The sequence below is a fragment of the Bipolaris zeicola genome (assembly GCF_000523435.1).
Source record: "Bipolaris zeicola 26-R-13 unplaced genomic scaffold scaffold_3, whole genome shotgun sequence".
NCBI classification, from domain to species: Eukaryota; Fungi; Ascomycota; class Dothideomycetes; order Pleosporales; family Pleosporaceae; genus Bipolaris; species Bipolaris zeicola.
In genome coordinates this window covers 229,836-253,211 of record NW_006912052.1, presented here as the reverse complement: position 1 = coordinate 253,211, position 23,376 = coordinate 229,836, and the positions used below count along the sequence as shown (strand labels likewise).

Genomic DNA, 23,376 nt, shown 5'->3' with positions numbered 1-23,376 from the left:
CCGCTCGGAACATGGGCCAATCCCGGTCACCCACCCACCGCGTCGCTATCGCAATCGCACATGGCCTGTACACGCCGCAGCATCAGGTGCGCCCGCTTAACAATGACGTTATTTTGCGACTGTCGCTGAAACCCCTCGTGCTTTTTCTTCTCTTCTGCCATTCTGCACGTTTCTGTCGTATGTTGGCGCCACACTAGACACTGGCAGCGCCGCTTATGTCGTCCACTCGCTCTCGTCATCGCTTATCTTCCTGTCGCAATCGCGAGGTACTCTGGCTGCCATCATAACCATGAACCCCGAGCTCGAGGCTTTTGCGCGAGCCATATCGCGTGTCCTGGGCTGGGCCTACTTTCTTGCTTGGTGTGTTCCTTTCTCTGGCTCTGGGTCCTTCTTACCTCGCATGCTGACTCTCCTATTCAGGTCCTTGTCCTTCTACCCTCAACCCATATCCAACTACATCCGCAAATCCACACTTGGCCTTGCAATCGATTTTCCTACCTTGAACGTCCTCGGCTTCACCTGCTACACCATCTCCACCGCCTCGTTCCTCTACTCCCCCACCATCAAAGCACAATATGCCCAACGGCACCCCGAAGCCCCTGTTACAACGGTGCGATTCAATGATTTTCTGTTTGCCGCCCACGGCGCAGTCATGTGTTTCATCATATACAGCCAGTTTTTCGAGCCCATATGGGGGTTTGAAGTGGGCAAGAGGCAGAAAGTGAGCCGCGTTGTGTTTACCGTCTGGTGGGCATGCGTCGCTGCCATATTTGCAGTTGTACTGCTAGTCCGCTTCAAAGGGCAGAACGGAGGCTATAACGCTGAAGGATGGGCGTGGATCGATGTCGTAAGCTTGTCTTTATTGCATTGTGATTGCCCACTACTAACGACACCCTATCTAGATCTACACTCTTGGCTACGTCAAACTCCTTACTGTTTTTCTCAAATATATACCACAAGCATGGGTCAACTACAAACGCAAGTCCACCGTTGGCTGGAGCATCTATCCCATGCTACTGGACTTTGCCGGTGGCTGGCTGTCACTTGCACAGCTGTGCATCGACTCTGCGCTGGAAAACGACTGGAGCGGTGTCACTGGCAATCCAGTCAAGTTTGGCCTTGGTAACATTACCATCGTCTTTGACATCATCTTCATGGTGCAACATTACATCCTGTATCGGCATGCCTCTGAGGAAAAGGTCGAGGACGAAGAGGAGTCTGAGGCGCTAGTCGGGGCCATGCGAGATTAGGAGCTTCACCTGCATAGCTACTAGTCCTCCCCTTTGCCCTAGGACCATGCCTATCATGCACAGCCGAACCAAAGTCCGGATACCACGTGGATGAACCCCATCCCAAAATTTTAGATTAGACCCGAACAAGACGCGCTATCCTTTGTTGTGGACAACACTTTTTTGGCGCTATTGAATCTATTCCAATTTAGACGAGCATGTCTTGTTGCCATGTATTGGTTCCAACGCCACGATCACGATTGTGTGCTGTACAATTTCTGCGCTTTGGCCATTGGTACTATGATTGTGCAAGCCGCTTGCCCCTGGAGCTAGGAGGACTGGATACCACGCCTGTGCGTACGGACTTTTCTCGTTGATACTCACTTGATGTGTAATCGACACAGAAGCCCATATTGCCGACTACAGCTGTCCCAGGGCCTTGGGTGAAGAACAAGGTCACGTGATTATCCGAACAGATTCCTTTCGGCTCAAGAACAGTGAGGAATAAACCAACCGCCCATATTGCCATGATATCTATCAATTTACTCTATCAACTTATCTTTACGCTCATCAAACAGAAGCATCGCTATTTTTTTCACCATCCACCCGCCAACTATACACATCGCTCAGTACCATGTTTCCAAACCGAAAAAAAACACCATTCAAGTCCCTTTTCTAAAGCCAAGATCCGCATCGACATCCGATCCAGCTTCCTCGCCTCCAGCACTACTACTACTCTGAGAAACATACTGCCCCTCCTCCCGCGCCTCGCTCCTCTGCCCCAACTCCCTCAAATGCAGCGCGCGCGTCGTCAACGCCGTAACAATCATCATAAAACTCAAGCACGCGGCCGTAATAAAGCCCTTGTGGTACCTCGGCTGCTCGACCTGCTTCCACACGACGAGTGGCAACCACGCCTGAACCACGTATGCCATTTCGTTCATAGAAGCCACCACAATGGCGCGCTCCTCGTTGTCATGCGTGCATATTTCGTGTGCCCAGGCGTAGCAGAGGCCGGAGATGCCGCCGCCGAAGCCCGTTAGGATGTAGCAGGCCCACTTCCATTTGATGGGTATGTCCCAGATGGCGAGGCTTACGTAGCACATTATGTTTACGCAGCCGCCGAAGACTATGGGTTGCCAGCGCGAGCCTTTGAGGATGCTGTCGCTGGTCCAGGCGTAGAGGAGGGTGGTTACGACTTGGACGGCGTTGGTGACTGTTGGGTACTGTTGGTGTTTGGAATTAGCATTTCAAGTCGTTATTTTATATCAAGAATGGAGAGATGATAGGGGAGGAGGGTGAAAGAACATACCGTGTTGATCTGAGTAATGGTATACTTTGGATGCTTACTCGACTTGAGAAACTGCTGGAACACAGGCTGCGCGCCCGAGTTACCGTTGTTGAAAAAGATGTAAAGGAACACGAGGGCGTAAATATGCCAGGACGTAAAGATCTTCCAGATCTTAGCTCGAGTATAGGGCTGTCGTTTTTGGCGGCCCTCGCGCTGCATGCGCTCCTGTGCGAACTTGACTTCCTCTTTTGTCAGGTAAAAGGGTTTGGAGATTTCGGGGAGGTCGGGCAGAAAGAAGAAGCCCATGAGGGCAATGGGGATGGAGATGATGCCGTCGACGATGAAGAGCCATTGCCAGCCTCTGAAGCCGCCTTTGCCGTCCAGTCTGTAGACGCCGGACATGAGGTAGCCTGAGAACATGGTTGCGATTGCGCCACTGGTGTGGAAGATGCAGGAGCGCTTGGCGAGTTCTTCTTTGCGGTACCATGACCCGATTATGTATTGCATGCCAGGATAGAAAGTAGATTCGGCGAGACCTGGGGTAAAGTCAGCTAGGAATGGTTTTTTCTGTCATGGTGATTTAGATCTTACCGATGAGAAATCGTAAAGCGTAGATTGTTTCTGCGTTCTTGGCGCGACAGAGACAGAACGTCAGGACTGCCCATGTGAGCTGTCACTGTTAGTATATGAGACTTGCACAGGGCATAGTTCCAACGTACCTCCATAGCGGGAATCCAAATCGACGGTCGAACACGGGTCAAGATGATGTTACTCGGTATCTCCCCAATAACGTATCCCACCGTCCAGCAAGTCTGCATGTAATTAAGTTGATTGCCATATAACCCAAGATCCTCTTTCCTAGCATAACCATCAGCAAAGGAAGACCTCTAATCAAAGCAAAGTCCGCAACCTACATTCCAGACACAAAAGCACTGTTGATATTCATCTGATCAAGATACTTGATGAAATAACCTATCCAAAACAAAGTCAGTTCCGACGTTCTTTTTCTCAAACAGAGATACAAGAAGCAAGTAAACATACCCAACGACGCAAAAGTCAACAACGCAGCATCAAGCTTAAACATAAACCATCGTTCCTCCTTTGGCTTGTCGAGTGTATCCCATAGGTAATAATACCATTTATGCGGCTTGGCCGTTACTTCCTCGTCAGACCGGACGGTAGGCGAAGCAGGCACCAAAGTGGCCGAGACATCTTGGGGGACTCCCATAGTCGCAGCAGCAATCAGAAGAGAATATTCAGCGTGCTCAAAGAAAAGAAAAAGTAGCCTCGTATCACTGGGAAAGTAAAAGCAACCAGCTCTGCTTTTATCAAGCTACCTCCCAATGGTCTAGGCTTGGGCGTAACCAAGCCTCCGCAAGAACATCGGCTTTTTTTTCTTCAGTTACCGCCTAGAATTCGTGGCAGGCGCGGCCCGCTGGCGAAACTGGGGGTGGGTTGCATGTCGCTTCGATGCGAGACCGTGAGGCAAAAAAGGCGACATACTGGGGACGAAATGTCGACATTGACAGGGGGTTTCGATGGCCGCGTGGGAAATAGTTTCTGGGGCTGGAAAGCGCTAGTAATCACTTCCCCCCAGTTACATTCTTCAGGTTGCAACACCTTTGGGCCTCGGGTTAAGATATCCGGAATTGTGCTACGATTTTTCGTGTGTGGATTTTTCGTGGGATCGAAACTCCGTGGTTGCATGAGGAGGATGTGGGTTGGTGGTCACATGTTGGCGTCATTGAGTAGCCGGATGGCGTGCCTGAGGAGAAAGATAAGGCATCTCGTACAGGGCGTGGATTTTACTGTATTGGCTCAACAGAATAGTGCATGTTCAGATGGATGTAACGGCAGTTGAAGGAGGGTCTGAATGTCTGTTGTGGCTTTTTGACGAGTCAGTTGGGTTTGAATGGGATGTTGTGTATTGTATATTGAGAGTCACGTGATACAATCCATTCTAAGTCTGCTACAGACATGTTACTTCAAGCCTCTTTTCCAAGACCGGCGTGGTGAAAAATGCCTTCATCCTTGCCACGATTTCTGCTTTTAGACTGAGCCATTGACTGCTGTGCCCATTGAGCTTGGTTTTGCCCGTCTTCTCCAAATCAGCATTGACCCAGGCTAAAAGGTCATTGACGTATTCTGCCTCTTGATCCCGTAGACTGTGAAAGTCTTTGCCGTAGCCTTTTGTCTTTATTCTCTCGTTGTACTCGGACCGCATGGCTTCTTGGCTTGGAAGCTTCGCCTGACCAGAGAGCACCTTGGCAACGGCCATGGCTTGGAACTCGAACAGGGAGAAGGTGGCAGTGAAGAAAGGAACACCAACGAACACAAGCGTAGGATCATTGATGTAGAAAATGTCTTTGTGTAAATTGTGGAATTGTGTTCCGTCCGTCACCAACAGTGTATCGTCTGCCTTGTCGACCGGCGTGTCGTCCGAATGAAGTTGCGGCAGAAACGGCAATGTAAGGTGGTATCCTGTGCAGAGTATAACATGGTGAATGTCACAGATTTTCTCTCCTGATTTGAGAGTCACTGTGCCTGGTATGGCTTCTGATGGGCCTAAGGGCTTCGATTCATCCGCGTTGGGCGCATCGTACGACACTACCTCGTCGACCCGGTAGGCATTTTCGGGAAGCATTGCTGGAGGAAGATCGAATTTGCCGTTCCTTTGGCTTTGGATAATCTTGTTGGCGTATGGGCTGAGCTCGCGCGCAATATCCGTTGCTGAGACGCTTCCACCAACAAGCAGATAATTCTGTTAAAGTGTTAATCTGAGTATCTTCTAAGGATCCTTTCTCTAGCATATTCAATTTATACCTTGTTTTCAGCATTTTCAGGCTTTCTATAGCGCTTCGAATGTTCTACCCTATCTGGCCATCTCTTCTTCCAGTCGGCCAAACCAGGGGTATCTGGAACTCTTGGTGCATGGTAATGTCCTGAAGCAACGACTACAGCGTCGAATTTCTGTACGCATGTCAGAATCATGGTTTGTATGGTCATGGAAGCACTAACCTGAGTAGAAGTGTTCCACGTTTCCACACCTGTACTATCTGTCTGCAGAGTCGTCGTCTCAACTGACCATGAATCGCCATCTTTCCAGACATTTTTTACATTCGTATCATACTGTGTAGCTTCGTGTACTCCTGTCACAATGGCAGTGTCCTGTATATAATCTGCTAAAACATTGTGCGTCACATAGTCCTCAGTTCCAGGCGGAAACTTGTTCAATGTGGTCTCTAGTAAGCGGGTGCTTACATTGTTTTTCAAGCCGATATAGCATGGACTAATTCCAGTCAGTCTTGGAGTACACATACTCTTCAAATATCTGAACTTGCCCTGGTGGTGCATGGATCCGCCTTTGCACATCTTCTGACTCTTCACTTGCGTATGTACTGCCAGTCTTCGAAATTGGCACTCCTGAATACAATGGCTCAAGAGGCTTTCGCTCGTCGTACAGCCTTCTATGAGGTGAGTATATAGTATATTTTTGTATGATTGGGAAAGCTACCATATGCCTCCTGCAGCACTACTTCGCTCAAAGACGGTGACATCGATGTCTTCTTTCTTGAGGTGGGCCGCAGCAACGACACCACTGATACCTGCACCGATCACAGCGACACGTTTCGAAGGGAGAGCCATGGTGGAGATTTTGCTAAGGTGAGATAAGGACGTCGTTGGGGCTTTCCGCGATGGTTGAGCGCATTCCCTCAATTGGCCCCGGTCAGAACAGCCCCGAGACGAACCACTGCCGAACCTTATTGCAGTTCCCTGCGTTTTTTGTCCATATTGTGCAAGACTGTATTTATCAGCATATATCACGCAATGACAGAGGCGTGAAGGTTCGAGAGGCGTAGTGGTGGACATGTATGGCATCATGAACACCCACTATTGCGAGAACAACATACAGGAGGCACCTGCATACCAAACTAGAAACAAATGCAAGAGCCCACAATTTTTGTCTGAGGAACCAGGTGCGGCATCCAGTCGATAAGGTTGGAGATGTTGACTGGATATTCGTCATAATCCCCGGAATGATGTGATTGACCCCGCAACTACTCATGGGCATCGCCAGCATGCAACCACCACGCGATGTAACCGACTAGCTCCAACAGATACAGGAAACGTATTTCTAAGCTGTGAGGAGACAATGTGTGGGGAAGCAATCGGGTCGGATATAAGAAGTGATGGTATCGTGAACTATTCGCCATCATCAGCCTCATCGCAGCAATCGTCAACATGGCACCAATCGCAATCCCCGTTGCTGAACACATTAAAGAGAAGGACACTGTCCAACCAAGAAAGGATACGTTGAAACTGCCCGAGCCAGCCAGAAAGAGGCTTGAGAAGGCAGGTATCGATTTGTCCAATGGCTATCCATACAGGCCGGCGAAGCCACTTTACCTCGACGATGTGTACAAGATCAGGGACTATGATCGGGAACACATCGACCCAGGTTCCCGAGCTGACCCAGAGAAGAAGGCACTGCTCAGTGCTGCAAAAGAAGTCATTCATTTGACAGCACACATCGGAACTGAGATTGTTGGACTTCAATTGAAGGATCTTACAGACCAACAGAAAGACGAGCTTGGTCTTTTGATTGCTGAGAGGAGCGTTGTATTCTTCCGCGACCAAGATCTCTCGCCTCAACAGCAAAAGAAGCTTGGAGAATACTTTGGTGAAATCGAAGTCCATGTATGTCATCCCCCCATCCTGTAGTTGAATATGCTGACAGACGGTGAAGCCGCAAGTTCCTCATGTACCAGGCGTACCAGGAATAACTGTTCTTTGGCCCGATCTCCAGGCGACGGAGATACCTGCCAGCTTCAGGAAGACTGGCGGAGCGTCCCAGTGGCACACTGACTTGGTGCACGAACGCCAACCCGCCGGGTATGTGATGATCCTCTGAGTTCAATGATCCCCTCACTGACCAGTTTAGTGTAACTCATCTGCACAACGACACCATCCCAAAGATTGGAGGTGACACTCTCTGGGCTTCAGGCTATGCTGCTTATGAGAAACTTTCCCCCGAGTTCAGGAAGATTATCGACGGCCGAGAGGCAGTGTACCGTAGCGCACACCCATATCTTGAGCGTGATAACCCCACCGCCGGTCCAAAGCATGTTGAGCGAGTTCACCCGCTGGTCCGCGTGCATCCCGCGACGGGATGGAAGGCACTTTGGGTCAACCGCGCCTTCACCGTACGCATTGTCGGATTGGACAAGGGCGAGAGCGATGCAATCCTCAACTATCTCTTTGACGTGTACGAGAAGAGTGTCGATATCCAGGTCCGCTTCCGATGGACCCCAGGAACGTCGGCGCTCTGGGACAACAGAATCACTATCCACAACGCCAGTTGGGATTATGAAGGAAATGAGCCGAGGCACGGAACTAGGGTGACATCATTGGCTGAGAAGCCATTCTTCAAGGCTGATGCGCCGACGCGCAGGCAGGCATTGGGCCTTGCTGGACCTGAAGATATTTGAGAAGCATAGTCATACGTCTGGCGATGAGAAGACTGATCGCGGTGAGCTCGGAGGTTGGCGATCACAGGCGCGTCGATGCACGACAACGCTTGCGGGGTAGGCCACTCGCTACGTAGATTAATGCACTTGTCAATGAAATCAATATTATTCTATCTGATTTTTTTGATATGGCAACTAAATGTTTCCTATAGCTCAAGATGTAGAGATATCTCCCGTGGTGAAGATGGAGTTGGCTTGAAATTGATACGCAGCTTATGTTCGCTCACACGGATGCGCCATACACATGTAGAGAGAAATCAAGAAGACATGGCACATGCGGCCATAGGCAAAAAAATCAATCTGGGTCCCGTCTGCTTCCCGCACGATAAATGTTTGACCGGTGGACGAGTAGTCAGGTGGGTGATCACTGACGAATCCCCGCCGTCGTTTGTTCTTGCAATTCTTTTTGCTCATCTCCGTCTAGATTATCGGGTCTGATCCTTAGTTCTTGATGCATTACTATGTTGTACTATGAAAAATGTTGGGTCATTCTTTCAGGAAAAGAAGAAGATTTAGTACACTAAGTAACACACCAGGAGTATCATCTATTTTGGTCCACTTTGATCTGATCACGTGCAATTGATAATCAACAACGATTTTGTGGATTTGAGGATTGTGATTATGATTCAAGAATGATGATAGTATGATAGACCCACTACGTATACTTTATGTGTCGAGATACATGTCTTTCATCTCATCACGTATACAACTACCTAATCACTCGTACGAAATGTACCAATGTATTCCCATCCGATCACCACAATGCACAGTCATTCTGAACTCATATCATGTTGTATCTGTGCGCCGAGGCGAGATTGCTGACTTCGATGCATCTCGTCCCAATTACCTAATTGGGCTTTGGAACTAAGCCTCGGGTACCGTTACCGAACGTGTGGTTCTTGAACTTGGTTACAAGCCTTACGCAGACAGGCCTAGTTATGAGTTGAGTCAGATTGCCCAGGTATTAGCGGTAGGGCGTGTAACTCTAACATTGATAGCGATGTCCTATTCAATCTTATTGCGGACTCGATTGATTTCAGCTAAGCGAACACAGTAATGCCAAGGAGAATAGCTGTAACGGCTCGGTTGAGGGCAGCTGGTACGTAAGGCGAAGAACGGGGACTAGCTATGTCATGAACCAGCTTCGGTGCAACATCCTTGGCTCTTTCTTTCCTTGGGTTAGCACTACCGACTACGCTCCTCAGACTTGTCTGTAACCACATTCTTCGCCCGTGAAAAACCGCCACTGAGTCTCAACCCAGACTGCCTACATCCATTCCCAAACGGCTTTTTGACGTCTACACAGAAACTTAATCATGCGAAGCGCTCATTTTTCGCTGAACCACAGTCAAGCCGGACAGGTCTACACCGGAGATATCGAAGAGGCAGGTGGGCCAGCTGGCCAAGTGCCAAAATGTCGTGTACCCATTTTACAATCGTGGACATGGCATTGCGACAGGCACCCAATGGCTACCCGTACAGCTAAGCATCAAGAGAAGTTTTCGCCTTGGCATCCGCCGCTCTCTGAATTGGAATCGACCTTGGCGTGAACCGAGCATGCTTGGCACGACGTCGTACACCGATCCCCCCACTGCTCCGCATATATGTTGCAGCCACCTGTACCCTTCTTGCCTTTTTTCTTTTCCTCGCTCTCTGAATTTTCTCTCCAACTTCCTGCTTTCTCAAAGTCTGCCTCAGCTCTTCTCCAACACACCAACTCTTTCCCAAGCTCTCTTACTACCCCAACTCATTTTCTACTACCCCAACTTGCCAATCACGGCATTGATCTAGGAGGAGTCTGCACCCCCGCCCCGTGCTGAAGTTCTCTATGTATACCACAGTCAACACTCCATCTACCAAGTTTGTCCACGCGGCCATAGTCCGCGGGGCAAGAATTCGCAGAAAATTAGACCGTTGATACTGACCATACTCCAAATCTAACTGGTCTCGGTACCCGCATCAAAGCAATTACCCTTTTTCATTAACTGTTCAACCTTATCTTCAAAAAAAAAAGAAGCACAAAAAAACAATACTCAATCGTTCGGACTTGCAACATGGCGAAGAAAGCTGCCCCTCTCGAGGGGCATGTCAGTGGCCAGGCGAACAAGCCCATGTCCAAACCAGCACATAGTCTCACTATCCAAGAAGTCGTCAACGAGCTCAAGACGGAGGAATGGTCTGGTCTGGATGACAACGAAGCCAAACGCCGTGTCGATGAGTACGGAACGAACGAACTGGGAGAAGCCGAGAGCGTTTCTCCCATCAAAATCCTCGTCGCCCAAGTCGCCAACGCCATGACTCTGGTCCTGATAATGGCCATGGCTGTTAGTTTCGGTATCAAGTCGTGGATCGAAGGTGGTGTCGTAGCCTTCGTCATCGGACTCAACATCGTCGTTGGCTTCTTCCAAGAGTGGTCTGCCGAAAAGACAATGGACTCGCTTCGCTCTCTCAGCTCGCCCACTGCACGTCTCATTCGTAACGGCCAGCAGATTACGGTCCCCTCGGCTGAAGTCGTTCCTGGCGATATCATTGAAGTCAAGGTTGGTGATACGATTCCAGCCGACATGAGAGTCTTTGATGCGGTCAATTTCGAAACCGATGAGGCATTGTTGACTGGAGAGTCCCTCCCTGTACGCAAGCAAGAAGACGCTATCTTCGACGAGAACACTGGACCTGGTGACCGTCTCAATGTTGCCTATAGCTCATCTAGCGTTACAAAGGGCCGCTCCAAGGGCATCGTCTTCGCCACTGGCGCATATACAGAGATTGGTGCCATCGCTGCTCAGCTCCGCGAAACGCAGTCCAAGGTTCGACCCGTCAAGCGCAAGGAGAATGGAAAAGCAAAGCCCCATCGCTATCTTGAGGCATACACGCTCACCACAACCGACGCTATTGGACGTTTCCTGGGGCTCAATGTTGGAACTCCTCTCCAGAAGAAGCTATCCAAGCTCGCTGTCTTGCTCTTCTTCATCGCCGTCATTTGCGCCATCATTGTCCTAGCAGCCAACAAGTTTAGCAATCGTCAAGAAGTCATCATCTATGCCGTAGCAACCGGGTTATCCATGATTCCAGCCAGTCTGGTGGTGGTACTTACCATCACCATGGCTGCTGGCACAAAGTCCATGGTCCAGCGCCACGTCATTGTCCGAAACCTCAAGTCACTCGAAGCGCTCGGCGGCGTTACAGACATTTGCTCTGACAAGACTGGAACGCTGACTCAAGGTAAGATGATTGCTCGTGGTGCGTGGATCCCCGGCGTTGGAACGTACACTATCGAAGACTCGACCGCCCCTCAAGACCCTACTGCCGGCAATGTTCGTTTCGGTGGAGCGTCCCCTGCCAAGATGAATCTCAAGGCTGGCGGTGATGAATGCGGTGAACTTGTATCTGTCGACAAGCTCGAAAGCCACAACCATTCTGGGTTCGGCGAGTTCCTCAAGGTAGCGTCGCTGGCCAACTTGGCTGCTGTGAAGCAACAAAATGATGGAACCTGGGAGGCTCATGGCGATCCAACCGAAATCGCCATTCAGGTCTTCGCCTCTCGTTTTGGCATGAATCGTCTCGGCCTAACCAAGGGCGACTCTCCTCAGTGGGAAGATCTGGTCGAGCTTCCTTTCGACTCGGATGTAAAGCGCATGTCGGTCATCATGAAGCATTCCAGCGGCAACTACTCCTTCACCAAGGGCGCCGTCGAACGCGTCATCCAGAGCTGCACTACCTACCTGGCCGATGGCAAGGAAGACTCCCAGCCTGTTACTGAAGAGTTCCGCCAAGAGATTCTCTCTCATATGGAGGCTCTTGCCAGTCTCGGTCTGCGCGTACTCGCCCTCGCTAGCAAGCGGTATCTTCACGAGGTAGCAAAAGGCGCAGAAGTCAAGCGTTCCACTGTTGAATCTGAACTTGTTTTCCGCGGCCTCATCGGTCTTTACGACCCCCCTCGTCCGGAATCTGCAGTCGCTGTACGCCAGTGCCACGAGGCAGGTATCGAGGTCCATATGTTGACTGGTGATCACCCGGAAACCGCAAAGGCTATCGCAATCGAAGTCGGTATCCTGCCATCTGCCGATCGATACAGGAGAATCAGAAACGATATTGCGAGTACACTTGTCATGACTGCCGCAGAGTTCGACAAATTGAGCGATGATGAGGTCGACAAGTTGTCTGTGTTGCCGCTCGTCGTCGCCCGGTGTGCTCCCAGCACCAAAGTCCGTATGATTGAGGCTCTGCACCGCCGCGGCCGCTTCTGCGCAATGACTGGCGATGGCGTCAATGATTCTCCTTCGCTCAAGCGCGCTGACGTGGGGATTGCTATGGGTCAAGCAGGCTCAGATGTTGCAAAGGAAGCATCCGATATCGTTCTTACCGATGATAACTTTGCCTCTATCCTCGCTGCCATCGAAGAAGGTCGCCGTATCTTTGACAATATCCAGAAGTTCGTGCTGCATGTCCTAGCAGAGAATGTGGCGCAAGCCGGTACGCTTCTTGTAGGTCTGGCATTCAAAGATCGAACTGGTTTGTCGGTGTTTCCACTCGCTCCCGTACAGGTTGTCTGGATTATCATGGCTACGTCTGGCTTGCCGGATATGGGGCTGGGATTCGAACGCGCGGTTCCGGATATCTTGCAGCGGCCTCCTCAGTCACTCAAAACGGGAATTTTCACCATGGAATTCCTGGTCGACATGGTGGTTTACGGGCTGTGGATTACGCTCCTCTGTCTCGCCAGTTTCGTCCTCGTCGTGTTTGGATTCGGTGACGGCGAGCTCGGCGATGGCTGCAATGAGACGTATTCTGAGCAGTGCGAACTTGTGTTCCGTGCCCGTGCTTGCACATTCGCCTGTCTGACGTGGTTTGCTCTCTTCCTTGCGTGGGAGATGATTGATATGCGCAGGTCCTTCTTCCGTATGCAGCCTGGCAGCAAGCGCTACTTCACCCAGTGGATGATAGATGTATGGAGGAACCAGTTCTTGTTCTGGGCTATCATCGTTGGCTTTGTCCTTCTCTTCCCGCTCATCTACATCCCAACGCTCAACACGGTCGTTTTCAAACATGCGCCCATCTCTTGGGAGTGGGGCATCGTGTTTGTTGAGACAGGCATTTTCTTTGCGGGCATTGAGTTGTGGAAGTGGTGCAAGCGTGTTTACTTCCGCCGCCAGGTAGCCAGGAGAGGAACCGGAAAGGTTGATAAGAACTTGGCGATTGAGGACCGTGTCTTTGGTCGATACTACAGTAAAGACTCGACTGGTGCTGGTGGTGAGAAGGTTTAAATAGTCTTGAAATGATCAAGGTTAGTAAGAGGAAGGGGGATGGTGACAGGAAACATCAACGATATGTTTCCCGTTACTTGAAAGTTTTCAACAACTTTTTTTTGCCATTATGCTCAACCATGATGGTGTAGTGGAGGTTGGTACCAAATTGCAAAACAAAAGGAGGAACGTAGAAACGTATGGGAAATCATAGGAAACAAGAAAAAAGGTGAGTTATAGCGATTAAGGAAAGTTCAACCCAATCAATCGATATTTTCTCACCAAACCTACCTCTCTCTGCAAACATCCGTGAAATATTCGTGTGCTTCATCGTGTGAAAAAAAAACTGCTTGTCTTAATGTTTTAGTCGAAACCACACACACACATACTCCACATGCAACACCTCACGTACCCCATCACAGTAAGAGCAAATGAACCAGCGAGGAAACAAAAAAAACGAAACAGAGAGAGAAGGAAAAAAAATCTCTCAAAATGAACGGCGAGGCAGTAACTTAAACATAAGCACACATCCGTTTCAAGTTACTTGCATGCGGTATTTTAACCACGCAATGTAGTGTAGAAAGTGCGGCATTTTCAACGCCACGCGATCTGCGCATACAAGGGGGTGTATGCCCTCCCCCCTCACCCCCTCCCATGGCTTGAAGAAGGAAGGGGGGGGGCAGGATGGGAAAGTAACTTTATCACTTTTGAATCGTCATTGGGTTTGAAACATGTATAATGATACTGTTATCATGATCTATCTGAGGAAAGAAAGGGCAGGCATAGTAGATACTCAAGTACAAACACCTTCTGGCCCAACCAGTGGAGATGCATTACTATACAGACGCTACATAAAGTGGGCGGTGGTGGTGGCAAGAAAAAAAAAGAAGAAGGACAGACGTGATTCTTCTTACACAACCAATCGACCTGGCTCGACTTCGAGTACAGCCTTGACGCGCTCGAGGAAGACTTGGCCGCGCTTCTCGTCGCCCTTTGGTACGCTGATCCTGAAGACGTTGAGGGGGCTTGCGACGCCTGCTGCTCCGCTAAAGGTAGATCGCTTAGGCGGGCTGGGCTTCTTGCCGGCGAGAATATCCAAAATGTCGGACTTCTTTGGCGCAGGGGGCTGAGCAGAGAGATTGGTGGGGGGAAGTGCGGTTATTTGGGGGAAGAAGTTGCCCTGGGAGTACTTTGCGGAGACCTTGTCGAGACCAAGGACAGCGTTGAAGAGCTCGTCTGCTGATGGCTTGGCCGTCTTGGACTTGGGAAGATCTTCGTTCGCGAGCTCGGCTGCACGAGCGACAAAGGTGGATAGGGGGAGGAAGACGCCTATTGAGTCCTTGACGCGCTTTTGGCACTCCATGACGGCTTTCAGAGAGATGGGCATGGCCAGCTCAACGGGCAAGTCCTCGACAACCTTGGGTGCTTCGGCTGCAGGCTTCTTTGGTGCCTCCTTCTTGGCCATGGGCTTGATGTTGCTCAGGTCAAGGTGGGAAAGCTTGGAGAAGCGACCGGCGAGTTCTGATGGGTAGGACTTCTCAATCTTGCCAATGTATGCTAGCACATCTCCCTTGAGTAGCCTGCCGTTGGGTCCAGTAGCGGGGATCTTGTCGGCTTCCTCCTTGGGCAGACCGTTTACTTCCAAGAGATGCTGTACAGAGGGGTATAGTGGGTAGGTCTGCTTTGTAGCCTTGGCGCTCGAGGCCTTGCTTGAAGCGTCCGACTTTGCGGGTGGTGCAGATGTCCGCTCCTCCTTGGGTACTGGCGCAGATTGCTTGGGTTGTTCCTTGGGGGCCTCGGCCTCCTTCTTTGGCGCGGGGCTGTCTTCGGCGGGCATCTCGAGCGAACTCAAGTCGTCTCCAGGCTCCGCGGTGACGGCTATCCGTGTGCCAACCTTGACTGCCTTTGATCCATCTCCGACCTGTATTGGCTGTTAATTTCCGACTAGCTATCCCAGCCTTTCCCGTACACATACGGTGATCTTTGCCAGAATACCATCATCCTGAGCCTCGACGTCCATCTGTGCCTTATCGGTCTCGATCTCGAGCAGGACATCGCCGGCGGAGAATGAATCGCCCTCCTTGATCTTCCAGGTCGCAATATTGCCCTCGGTCATTGTCGGGGAAAGGGCAGGCATGTTGAAGTTTTGTGCGGCGAGTGAAGCCGGGCTCGAATGAAGGCCTGTATCCCATTCCCGTGAGCATTCTATATTCCCCGTGGTGTAAGGATTCTTTCTTACCTCTCCGAGCACCATGGCTGCGCAACTGCTGTGAGGCAGCGCGTGCCGAAACCCTACATGCTGCGGCGAGCGAAGCCATGGGAAGTCAATTGGCCGGTTGTGTGGGTGGAGAGTTGGCAGGCGGTCGGACGTCGCTGATGAGAAATGTTGAGCGCGGGATGAGCTTCGGAGGTGTCGAGCGGGCGCGCTTGGACCGCCCGTTTTTGCTGGGTTACATTTTCTACAAACCATCGGAACACCAGAATCCCACGGTTGCAAAGCCGCTCATACGACAACAGACGAACTTGCAGTCGCCGCAGTCAATTTCCATACGATGCGCTCAATGGTATAATAGTGTAAAATCTCGCCCATTCCCTACAATGCCTGCCTTTTCCCGGGGCTTCGATGCCTTCCTCCGCACCAACACGTTCCGCCTCCCCTCATCACTCCGCGCCGCCCTCTTCGGCACGCCAGAGTCCTTCTTCCAACCCACATCGGCTCAGCGCAGCGCCCGTTTCTTTGCCTCGTCCGCCCTCCGCCGCTACCAGTACAACTACAAAAGCAATCTCAAGTCGAGTTTCGTCAGCAATGACCCCGTCCTGCGACAAGTGGCCCAGACCCGCCAGCCCGTCTTGATATACCAGGCCCCGCGCAACAAATGGTACTATGCCAAAGTGTACGGCACAGGCGCCCTGTGGATTGGCGTCGGCGCTTTCTCCATGAAGTTCAACAACGACATCAAAGATAGAGAGGTGCCGTTCTTCGTGCGGCCTACCTATGTCGTTGTCGGTGCGGCCTTTATCGCCATCGGGTGTTATATCTGCACCGCGCCTACAAACCGCATGAGGATACTGGAAGTCATACCTAGTTTGCAAGGCGGACCCATACAATTACGCATGACGGTCAGAGCAGCCCCGTGGTCCAAGGAGCGCGTCATCTACTCGCAACTGGGAGAAGCGACTATCAGCGAAAAGACGGAGCCCATGGTACGAGAGCTGCTCGAGGCGGAAAGGTTTCGAAAGCAGAAACTGTGGGATGACCTTGGCCACTTGAACATTGCAGCAAGAGTCTGGGAAGGATCCGCCCGCTGGGTGCACCAGAAATGGACAAACTTCTTCTTGCGATTTAAATTCGCAGTCCTGCGCTTCGGCATTGCAAAAGTCAAGGTGCAAGGCGAAGACTGGAAGATTGATTGTTCGGGGTATCTGATGGAAGACGGTAAAGGTAAATTCAATCTTCCTGTCCAACCAACCCCCCTTTACAAGACTCACTACTAACTGTTTTTGCCAGCTGTCGATAGACTCATCGCCGAAGAATAGAAAAATGGCTACTACTGTACGATTATGGGACCTTTTGTACATGTGTGAAATGTATAACCAAGACGCAATGTAAAAATATCAAATATGCTCAAAATGGGGTATCATCCTCTTAACCTCCTCCATCCTCCATCCCTTCTCTTCCTTCAGGAGATTTTTTTTAAAAAAAAAACAAGAATCATTCACTGATATCAAGCCAATACCCCGTCTTACCCTTTCCCTTGTAAAACTCGGTAAAAGCTCCTATCGTCGATCTAAATTTATCTCGCTGTCAGTTCATTCATCCCCCCAAAGAATAAAAAAAAAGAACTCACCCTCTCATCTGCTCCCTATCCTTTGCCTTGTTCCAATCCTTCCAGCGCTCCTTTTCACTCAATGTGGCATCCCGCCACTTCTCTTTTCCGGGTTCGCTGGGTGGTGCGGTGCGGTGTAGGTGCAAGTGCAGTTTTGAGCGCCAAGAGGAAGATGGGGTTGGGGATGCGGAGGAGGTGGTGGTGGTGTCTGGGTTGGTGGAGGTGATGCTTTGGACGGAGGTTAAGGCGTCTTTTTTGGGGGAGTCGGGTGAGGACATGACGGGTTTTGTGGTTTGGTTTGGGGATAGATAGGTGGTACGGTGTGAGTGGGTGAGATGGAAGGCAGAGTTTAGGGGAGATGGGAGGGGGGGTTACTTTATTGTTTTTGGTCTATGAGGTAGGCTGGATGATGTGTTGGTGCTTGGGGGTGGCTCAGAGGCTGGAGCAAGGAGACGCAGTAGGGTTGCCTTGTCAGGCGTGCCGAAGGACTGAGTCGGGATGCTGGTTGGGTGTGGCTTAGCACGGTATGGCTAGTGTGGCTGAGGCGGTTAGCTACGAAAACAAGGCAGAGTGCTAGCACCAATTACTACGGAGACGAGTATATGCATATTCCACGAGTGTTGGCTGTATTTCTTCATTCCAGTATCACAGGGGACCCCACAATCACGCAGCCAGCTCTACGTCATCAAAGTTCTTGCGTATAAACTTCGTCGCAGCATCCAACCCCTCCTTGACAACATCCGTCTGATTGACAAACCCAATCCTCACATACCCCTTGAATTCTTCGCCAAAGCACGTGCTACCAGGTACAAACATGACACCCGTAGCCTCCAGCAGCTTCTTGCAAAAATCCACAGAGTCGACCGGCTTGCCCTCACGGTGAAACTTGATAAACGCCGTCGTACCAGCCACGGGCTTAACCCACTCACACTCATCCTCATTCTTAATCACAAACTTCTCCAACAGCGCCAGATTGGTCTTTGCAAGCTGGATATTACGCGCAAGCAGACTGTGTATAGTCGACGAGTGTAAAGCATAGGCTGCGACTTGCTCGTCAAAGTAGGACACGGAGATTGTGGTGTAGTGGCGTGCGTCTGCAATCTTCTCAATCAGGTCTGAGCTGCGTGATGCGATCCATCCGACGCGGATGCCGGCGAGCGAGTAAGCTTTGGACATGGAGCCCGTGACGACAACGTTGCTGTAGCCCATGGAGAGGAGGGAGGGCGGGAATTCTTTATCCAGGGGCCCGATGGAGTGGAAGAGGGGACGGTATACCTCGTCGCCCATGATGGTGATGTTCTTCTCCGAGGCAATGGCGACTACATCTTGAAGAAAGGTCTTGCCGAGAACTGCGCCGGTGGGGTTGTTGGGGTTGTTGATGATGATGAGCTTGGTGTTTGGCTTGATGAGGGCTTTCAGGTCTTCGATTGATGGTATCCAGTTGTTTTCTGGTTTGGCCTTCCAGAGGTCGACTTCGGCACCTAGTTGCTTGGGCACATCATAGAGAGATTGGTAGGTGGGGTAGTGACAGATGACATGGTCGCCAGGTCCTACAAGAGTGTATGCAGTCAGGTAGTTTGCCTGGATGGCGCCGGCGGTGGTGAGGATGTTTTCAGCTGGGAGTGGTGTTGCAACTTTTACAGAGTAGAGTCGGGCAAGGTTGTTCCGCAGGTTTTCGCTTCCTCTAATGGCGCCATAGTTGAGGACGCGCGAAGTATCGAACACTTGCCTGTCCTTATCTTCTGACAGGTCGCGTAGCTGGTCGACGGAGATTGACGCACAGCATGTCTCGGCAATGTTGTACTTGCATTTTGTCTCATATGCGTCCATCCACTTTTAGTGGTTAGCTTCGCCCCGCATCAAATGGCAGAAATGCGGGGAACGACTTACGGACTCGACTGCGAACTTGTCGATTTTGACCATGTTGTGCTGGATGCGATGAGATGATTGACTATGGACAGAAAGAACACTTGGTAACGATGCTCCAGGAGTCTACTCGGACGTTTGGCACTAGGCGCTCAAATAGTTGTCCGGGTGGTTCCATTCGAGCGGGTCTACTATGTAGTTCGCAGGGCGTGACGAGCGGACATTTTCTTGCCACATGGCTCGCTCCAACGGCGACTAGACTAGGGATGATGGGCTTGCCCTGGCAGATGGACACGAATAGTCTAAACACGGTAGCATGGAACAGCAGTAAGTGATGGTCCCGCACAGGCACCGGGGTCGTCTTTTGCATGTTGGCAGCAACAAGTCGATGACGCGGGCGCCAGGGACTGGGAGCGGCGTGTGCCTCGGTCGGACGGTCCGTATGCATGCTTGGCTGGATCAGGCCCAGCCTCGTCGGCGAATCATCGTGGCGCAATCGCCATGATAGCAACCCGCCTTGTGTTGGTCACCATCACAGTCCTAGCTCCGTGGCCGTGTCTTGTCCCTCGTCGTTATCACACGAGCTTGTCCAGCTCCCTCGCCGCTCCTTTGACAGGCGCTGCTTTTCCATCTTCGACAGCCAGTTGCTATCACTGCTGTCGCGCATCTATCACGGCGACGCGTCGGTCCGATCGCAGCTGCCTGCTATCGCTGGCTCTGCGCCGCATACACACAAACACACGATGCGCCAACGAAGCTGGGCAACGTCGCTCGCCGCCACCGCAGCTGTTGTGCTGGGCATGACATCCTCATCTACCGCTCACAAGACATTTGCCAACTACTCCCTCGCCGAGTCGCCACAGTCGCTCTTCTCCATCTATGGCGATAGGCCTGATGGTTGCCCCCCATGCTTCAACTGCAACCTCGAGGACTTCAAGTGCAAGCAGTTTGCCGACTGTAGCAAGGCCAACGGCAGATGCAACTGCGGTCCTGGATTCGGCGGCGAGGACTGTTCAGAGCCCCTCTGCGGTGCCCTGCCTGATGGCAAGGACCGTTCGCCCAGAGGAGGCGCAAAGGAATGCGAATGCTCAGAAGGCTGGTCTGGCATCAACTGCAACGTCTGCCAAACCAACGATGCTTGTAACGCCATGATGCCCGATGGCGAAGGCGGAGTCTGCTACAAGGACGGCCAATTGGTCAAGGAAAACTTCCAGATCTGTGACATTACCAACAGAAAGATTCTCGACACCTTGAAAGAGAAGAAGCCTCAGGCCACCTTTTCTTGCAACGCCGAAGCCGAAGAGTGTAACTTTCAGTGTAAGTTTTGCTTACACCTGTACTCACCCTCTCGCCATCTTGCTGACCTTTGCAGTCTGGGTTGATCAGAGGGAATCCTTCTACTGCGCCCTCGACACGTGCGCCTCCCACTTCACCGCCGAAGCCGATCGTAACATCACAAAGTACCGATGCGAGAACATCAAGTGCGAGTGTATCCCCGACAGGATGCTCTGCGGAGAAGATGGCTCTGTGGACATTGGCGACTTCTTGAGGGAGTCGATCAAGGGTCCTGCAGAGTTTAGGGGCATCTCAGCCGTTAACAAGAAAGAGAGTGGTAGCGTCTTTTCCGAGCCCGCCATGAATGATCTCATCTCGAGCATCTTTGGCGATGAAAGCATCTTCCTACAATGCGACACTGGCGAGTGTCTGTACCAGACTGAAGTACCCGGTTACGAAAGGCCCATCAAGAAGATCAATACGCCTCTCATTGCGGGTGTTATTGCTGGCTGTGCGCTCTTCATAGTCGCAGCTATCCTGGTTATTTGGTACCTCACCCACCGTGCCGAGGCGCAGCGTTATGGTCCCATTCACCTGTCAGACGATGAGGAAGATGAGGACGCGAAACTGCTAGCCGACCACAAGCCAGCCTCTTTCCTCTTCGAAAACGTGGCATATAATCTCAATGGCAGGCAAATTCTCTCTGGAATTTCTGGAGCGGTTCATCCTGGAGAACTTCTCGCCATCATGGGCGCTTCTGGTGCTGGAAAGACCACTTTCTTGGATATCCTCGCCCGTAAGAGCAAAATCGGTGTCGACAGCGGCGACTTTTACATCAACGGAGAAAAGGTTCGCGACGACGAGTTCCGAAGCGTTATCGGCTTTGTCGACCAGGAGGATACCCTGCTGCCTACCCTGACTGTCCACGAGACTATTCTTGACTCGGCTTTACTGCGCCTGCCAAAGGAAATGAGCCTTATCTCAAAACAGCAGAGGGTTGAAGATGTAGAACGCCAACTTGGTATCTACCACATTCGTCACCAGAAGATTGGCTCAGAAGAGAGTGGTCGTGGCATTTCTGGCGGAGAAAAGCGTCGTGTCGGTATTGCCTGTGAGCTTGTCACGTCACCCAGCATCCTCTTCCTCGATGAACCAACCAGTGGCCTGGATGCTTTCAACGCTTTCAACGTCGTCGAGTGTCTCGTCAATTTGGTCAAAAACTACAACCGAACGGTCGTATTCACTATTCATCAGCCACGCTCCAACATTGTCGCCCTTTTTGATCAGCTGATTCTGCTTGCAAAGGGCCGCACTGTCTACTCTGGGCCTTTTGAGAACTGCCAGTCCTACTTTGACGAGCTCGGTTACGCTTGCCCACCTGGTTTCAATATCGCTGATTACATTGTCGATCTTACCATGCACGCAAGTACAGCACGTCAGCCCATCGACGAGGACAGTTCTCTCTTCAACCGTGATCTCAACCGCGATGGACTCACCACCAGCGCAAGCAGTGCAATCGCCGTCAAGTCTATTCCTAGCATCAATACCTCTGAGCTTGAGCGAGAACTTGCTGGAAGTCCCAGCAACTCTAGTATGATGCGACCCAAGGGCAAGCGCAGGACATCTATCAAGCAGCAGCAGGAACGCGAGCTATTCACACGCAAGAAGACTTCTACTACTACCGCCAACGATGGCACCATGTCACCCAAGACGGACGAAGAACCCTATGATCGTCGAGGCGCTATCAAAGCTCAATGGCTGAAACTTACTCGTCAACAGGGTGGTGTACCTCCTCAGATTCTCGAAGATCCAGATGAGCTCCCACCTCCTGCTAACGGCGCAACTGGAACCAACTTGGATCTTCTTATCAACGCCTACTCCTCCTCCGAGGTCGCCGCCAGAATTCGCGAAGACATTGCTACTTCAGTCGCAAGCGCCAATCAAGCCAACGGTACGAATGGAAATCAAGAGGTCAATGGATTTATTGCAGCAGGCAAGCTCAAGGGGTTCAAGAAGGTAGGCTTCTTTGGCCAGTTCAGAATCTTGTCTCGACGCACATGGCGTAATCTCTACCGCAACCCGATGCTCATGCTTACCCATTACGCCATCGCCATTGTCCTGGCCGTATTCCTCGGATTCCTCTTCTATGGCCTCACGGACGACATCAAGGGATTCCAGAACCGTCTCGGTCTGTTCCTGTTCGTTCTCTCTCTCTTCGGTTTCAGCAGCTTGACCATTCTCACCGTCTTTGCGCCTGAGAGGCTACTCTTTACCCGTGAGCGTGCCAAGGGCTACTACTCCCCGCCAGCATACTTTGCTTCCAAGGTCATCTTCGACATTATCCCACTTCGCCTATTGCCACCCATTATCCTTGGCATCATCGTTTACCCAATGACGGGCCTCATTCCTGCCTGGCCCAACTTCCTCAAGTTTACGCTTTTCCTTGTTCTCTTCAACCTCGCTGCTGCGGCCATTTTCCTTTTCATCGGTATCGTGTTCCGCAACTCTGGAGTCGCGAACTTGATCGGCGTGCTTGTCATGCTCTTCAGTCTCTTGTTCTCTGGCTTCTTCTTGAACAAGGATAGTATTCCTGGTGTAGCCAAATGGCTGCAATCTGTAAGTCTCATCCACTGGGTTATTAAGGTTATATGTACTAACAACTTACAGTTGTCAATCTTCCATTACGCCTTTGAAGGTCTTATTGTCAACGAAGTCAAATACTTGTCTCTTATCGACCACAAGTATGGTCTCGACATTGAAGTCCCTGGTTCAGCTATCCTCAGCTCGTTTGGTTTCAACACGCAAGCGCTGTGGACCGACTGTATCGGATTGGGTGTGTTTGGTGGTGTATTCGTCCTGCTGGCCTACATGGCCATGCATTTGTTGCTCGTGGAGAAGAGATAGTAGGGTCTAGGAAGGGGTCTTGTGAGACTCTTTTATTGCACTGTGTTCCATGTATTGTCATTCCGGTCGTCTAGAAGCACATGGATGGGAGGTATCTTTGCATACATGGCGTTTAGGTCATGACCCTTTTTTTTGTTGATGAGTGTTGTTCATATACATCTAACGCATTTTTCCTCTCTCATGGTTTTTGTGTCAATGCGTGCTTTGATCCAT

The 23,376-nt window shown here is 51.0% G+C and overlaps 10 protein-coding genes across 10 annotated transcripts; 5 read left to right on the top strand and 5 right to left on the bottom strand.

The window, feature by feature from the left end:
• Positions 1–1,040: 1,040 nt before the first annotated feature.
• Positions 1,041–6,165, bottom strand: COCCADRAFT_32179 (uncharacterized protein; the record flags this gene model as incomplete). Its single annotated transcript, XM_007708692.1, has 11 exons — positions 1,041–1,218; positions 1,980–2,455; positions 2,542–3,056; positions 3,112–3,190; positions 3,240–3,378; positions 3,435–3,492; positions 3,562–3,667; positions 4,505–5,281; positions 5,344–5,809; positions 5,841–5,984; positions 6,035–6,165. 11 exons carry the CDS (start codon positions 6,163–6,165, stop codon positions 1,041–1,043), a joined length of 3,069 nt encoding a protein of 1,022 aa, XP_007706882.1.
• A 597-nt stretch (positions 6,166–6,762) lies between these two features.
• COCCADRAFT_82314 (uncharacterized protein) lies at positions 6,763–8,009 on the top strand (the record flags this gene model as incomplete). Its single annotated transcript, XM_007708750.1, has 3 exons — positions 6,763–7,218; positions 7,259–7,413; positions 7,463–8,009. The coding sequence occupies 3 exons, from the start codon at positions 6,763–6,765 to the stop codon at positions 8,007–8,009; spliced, it is 1,158 nt and encodes a 385-aa protein (XP_007706940.1).
• A 1,643-nt stretch (positions 8,010–9,652) lies between these two features.
• Positions 9,653–9,868, top strand: COCCADRAFT_82305 (uncharacterized protein; the record flags this gene model as incomplete). Its single annotated transcript, XM_007708749.1, has 1 exon — positions 9,653–9,868. The coding sequence occupies one exon, from the start codon at positions 9,653–9,655 to the stop codon at positions 9,866–9,868; it is 216 nt and encodes a 71-aa protein (XP_007706939.1).
• Positions 9,869–10,102: 234 nt separating this feature from the next.
• Positions 10,103–13,312, top strand: COCCADRAFT_538 (uncharacterized protein; the record flags this gene model as incomplete). The annotated part of the gene is made up of 1 exon (XM_007708637.1): positions 10,103–13,312. One exon carries the CDS (start codon positions 10,103–10,105, stop codon positions 13,310–13,312), a length of 3,210 nt encoding a protein of 1,069 aa, XP_007706827.1.
• Positions 13,313–14,201: 889 nt separating this feature from the next.
• Positions 14,202–15,428, bottom strand: COCCADRAFT_21852 (uncharacterized protein; the record flags this gene model as incomplete). The annotated part of the gene is made up of 2 exons (XM_007708663.1): positions 14,202–15,212; positions 15,267–15,428. 2 exons carry the CDS (start codon positions 15,426–15,428, stop codon positions 14,202–14,204), a joined length of 1,173 nt encoding a protein of 390 aa, XP_007706853.1.
• Positions 15,429–15,889: 461 nt separating this feature from the next.
• COCCADRAFT_536 (uncharacterized protein) lies at positions 15,890–16,828 on the top strand (the record flags this gene model as incomplete). Its single annotated transcript, XM_007708636.1, has 2 exons — positions 15,890–16,733; positions 16,800–16,828. The coding sequence occupies 2 exons, from the start codon at positions 15,890–15,892 to the stop codon at positions 16,826–16,828; spliced, it is 873 nt and encodes a 290-aa protein (XP_007706826.1).
• A 175-nt stretch (positions 16,829–17,003) lies between these two features.
• COCCADRAFT_82206 (uncharacterized protein) lies at positions 17,004–17,396 on the bottom strand (the record flags this gene model as incomplete). Its single annotated transcript, XM_007708748.1, has 2 exons — positions 17,004–17,079; positions 17,140–17,396. The coding sequence occupies 2 exons, from the start codon at positions 17,394–17,396 to the stop codon at positions 17,004–17,006; spliced, it is 333 nt and encodes a 110-aa protein (XP_007706938.1).
• Positions 17,397–17,781: 385 nt separating this feature from the next.
• COCCADRAFT_21850 (uncharacterized protein) lies at positions 17,782–19,041 on the bottom strand (the record flags this gene model as incomplete). Its single annotated transcript, XM_007708662.1, has 2 exons — positions 17,782–18,951; positions 19,009–19,041. The coding sequence occupies 2 exons, from the start codon at positions 19,039–19,041 to the stop codon at positions 17,782–17,784; spliced, it is 1,203 nt and encodes a 400-aa protein (XP_007706852.1).
• Positions 19,042–19,286: 245 nt separating this feature from the next.
• Positions 19,287–19,451, bottom strand: COCCADRAFT_82091 (uncharacterized protein; the record flags this gene model as incomplete). Its single annotated transcript, XM_007708747.1, has 1 exon — positions 19,287–19,451. A coding segment is annotated over one exon (165 nt), but the record flags the coding sequence as incomplete, so codon positions are not given.
• Positions 19,452–19,784: 333 nt separating this feature from the next.
• On the top strand, positions 19,785–23,163 carry COCCADRAFT_81957 (uncharacterized protein; the record flags this gene model as incomplete). The annotated part of the gene is made up of 3 exons (XM_007708746.1): positions 19,785–20,301; positions 20,357–22,875; positions 22,927–23,163. The coding sequence occupies 3 exons, from the start codon at positions 19,785–19,787 to the stop codon at positions 23,161–23,163; spliced, it is 3,273 nt and encodes a 1,090-aa protein (XP_007706936.1).
• Positions 23,164–23,376: the final 213 nt, after the last annotated feature.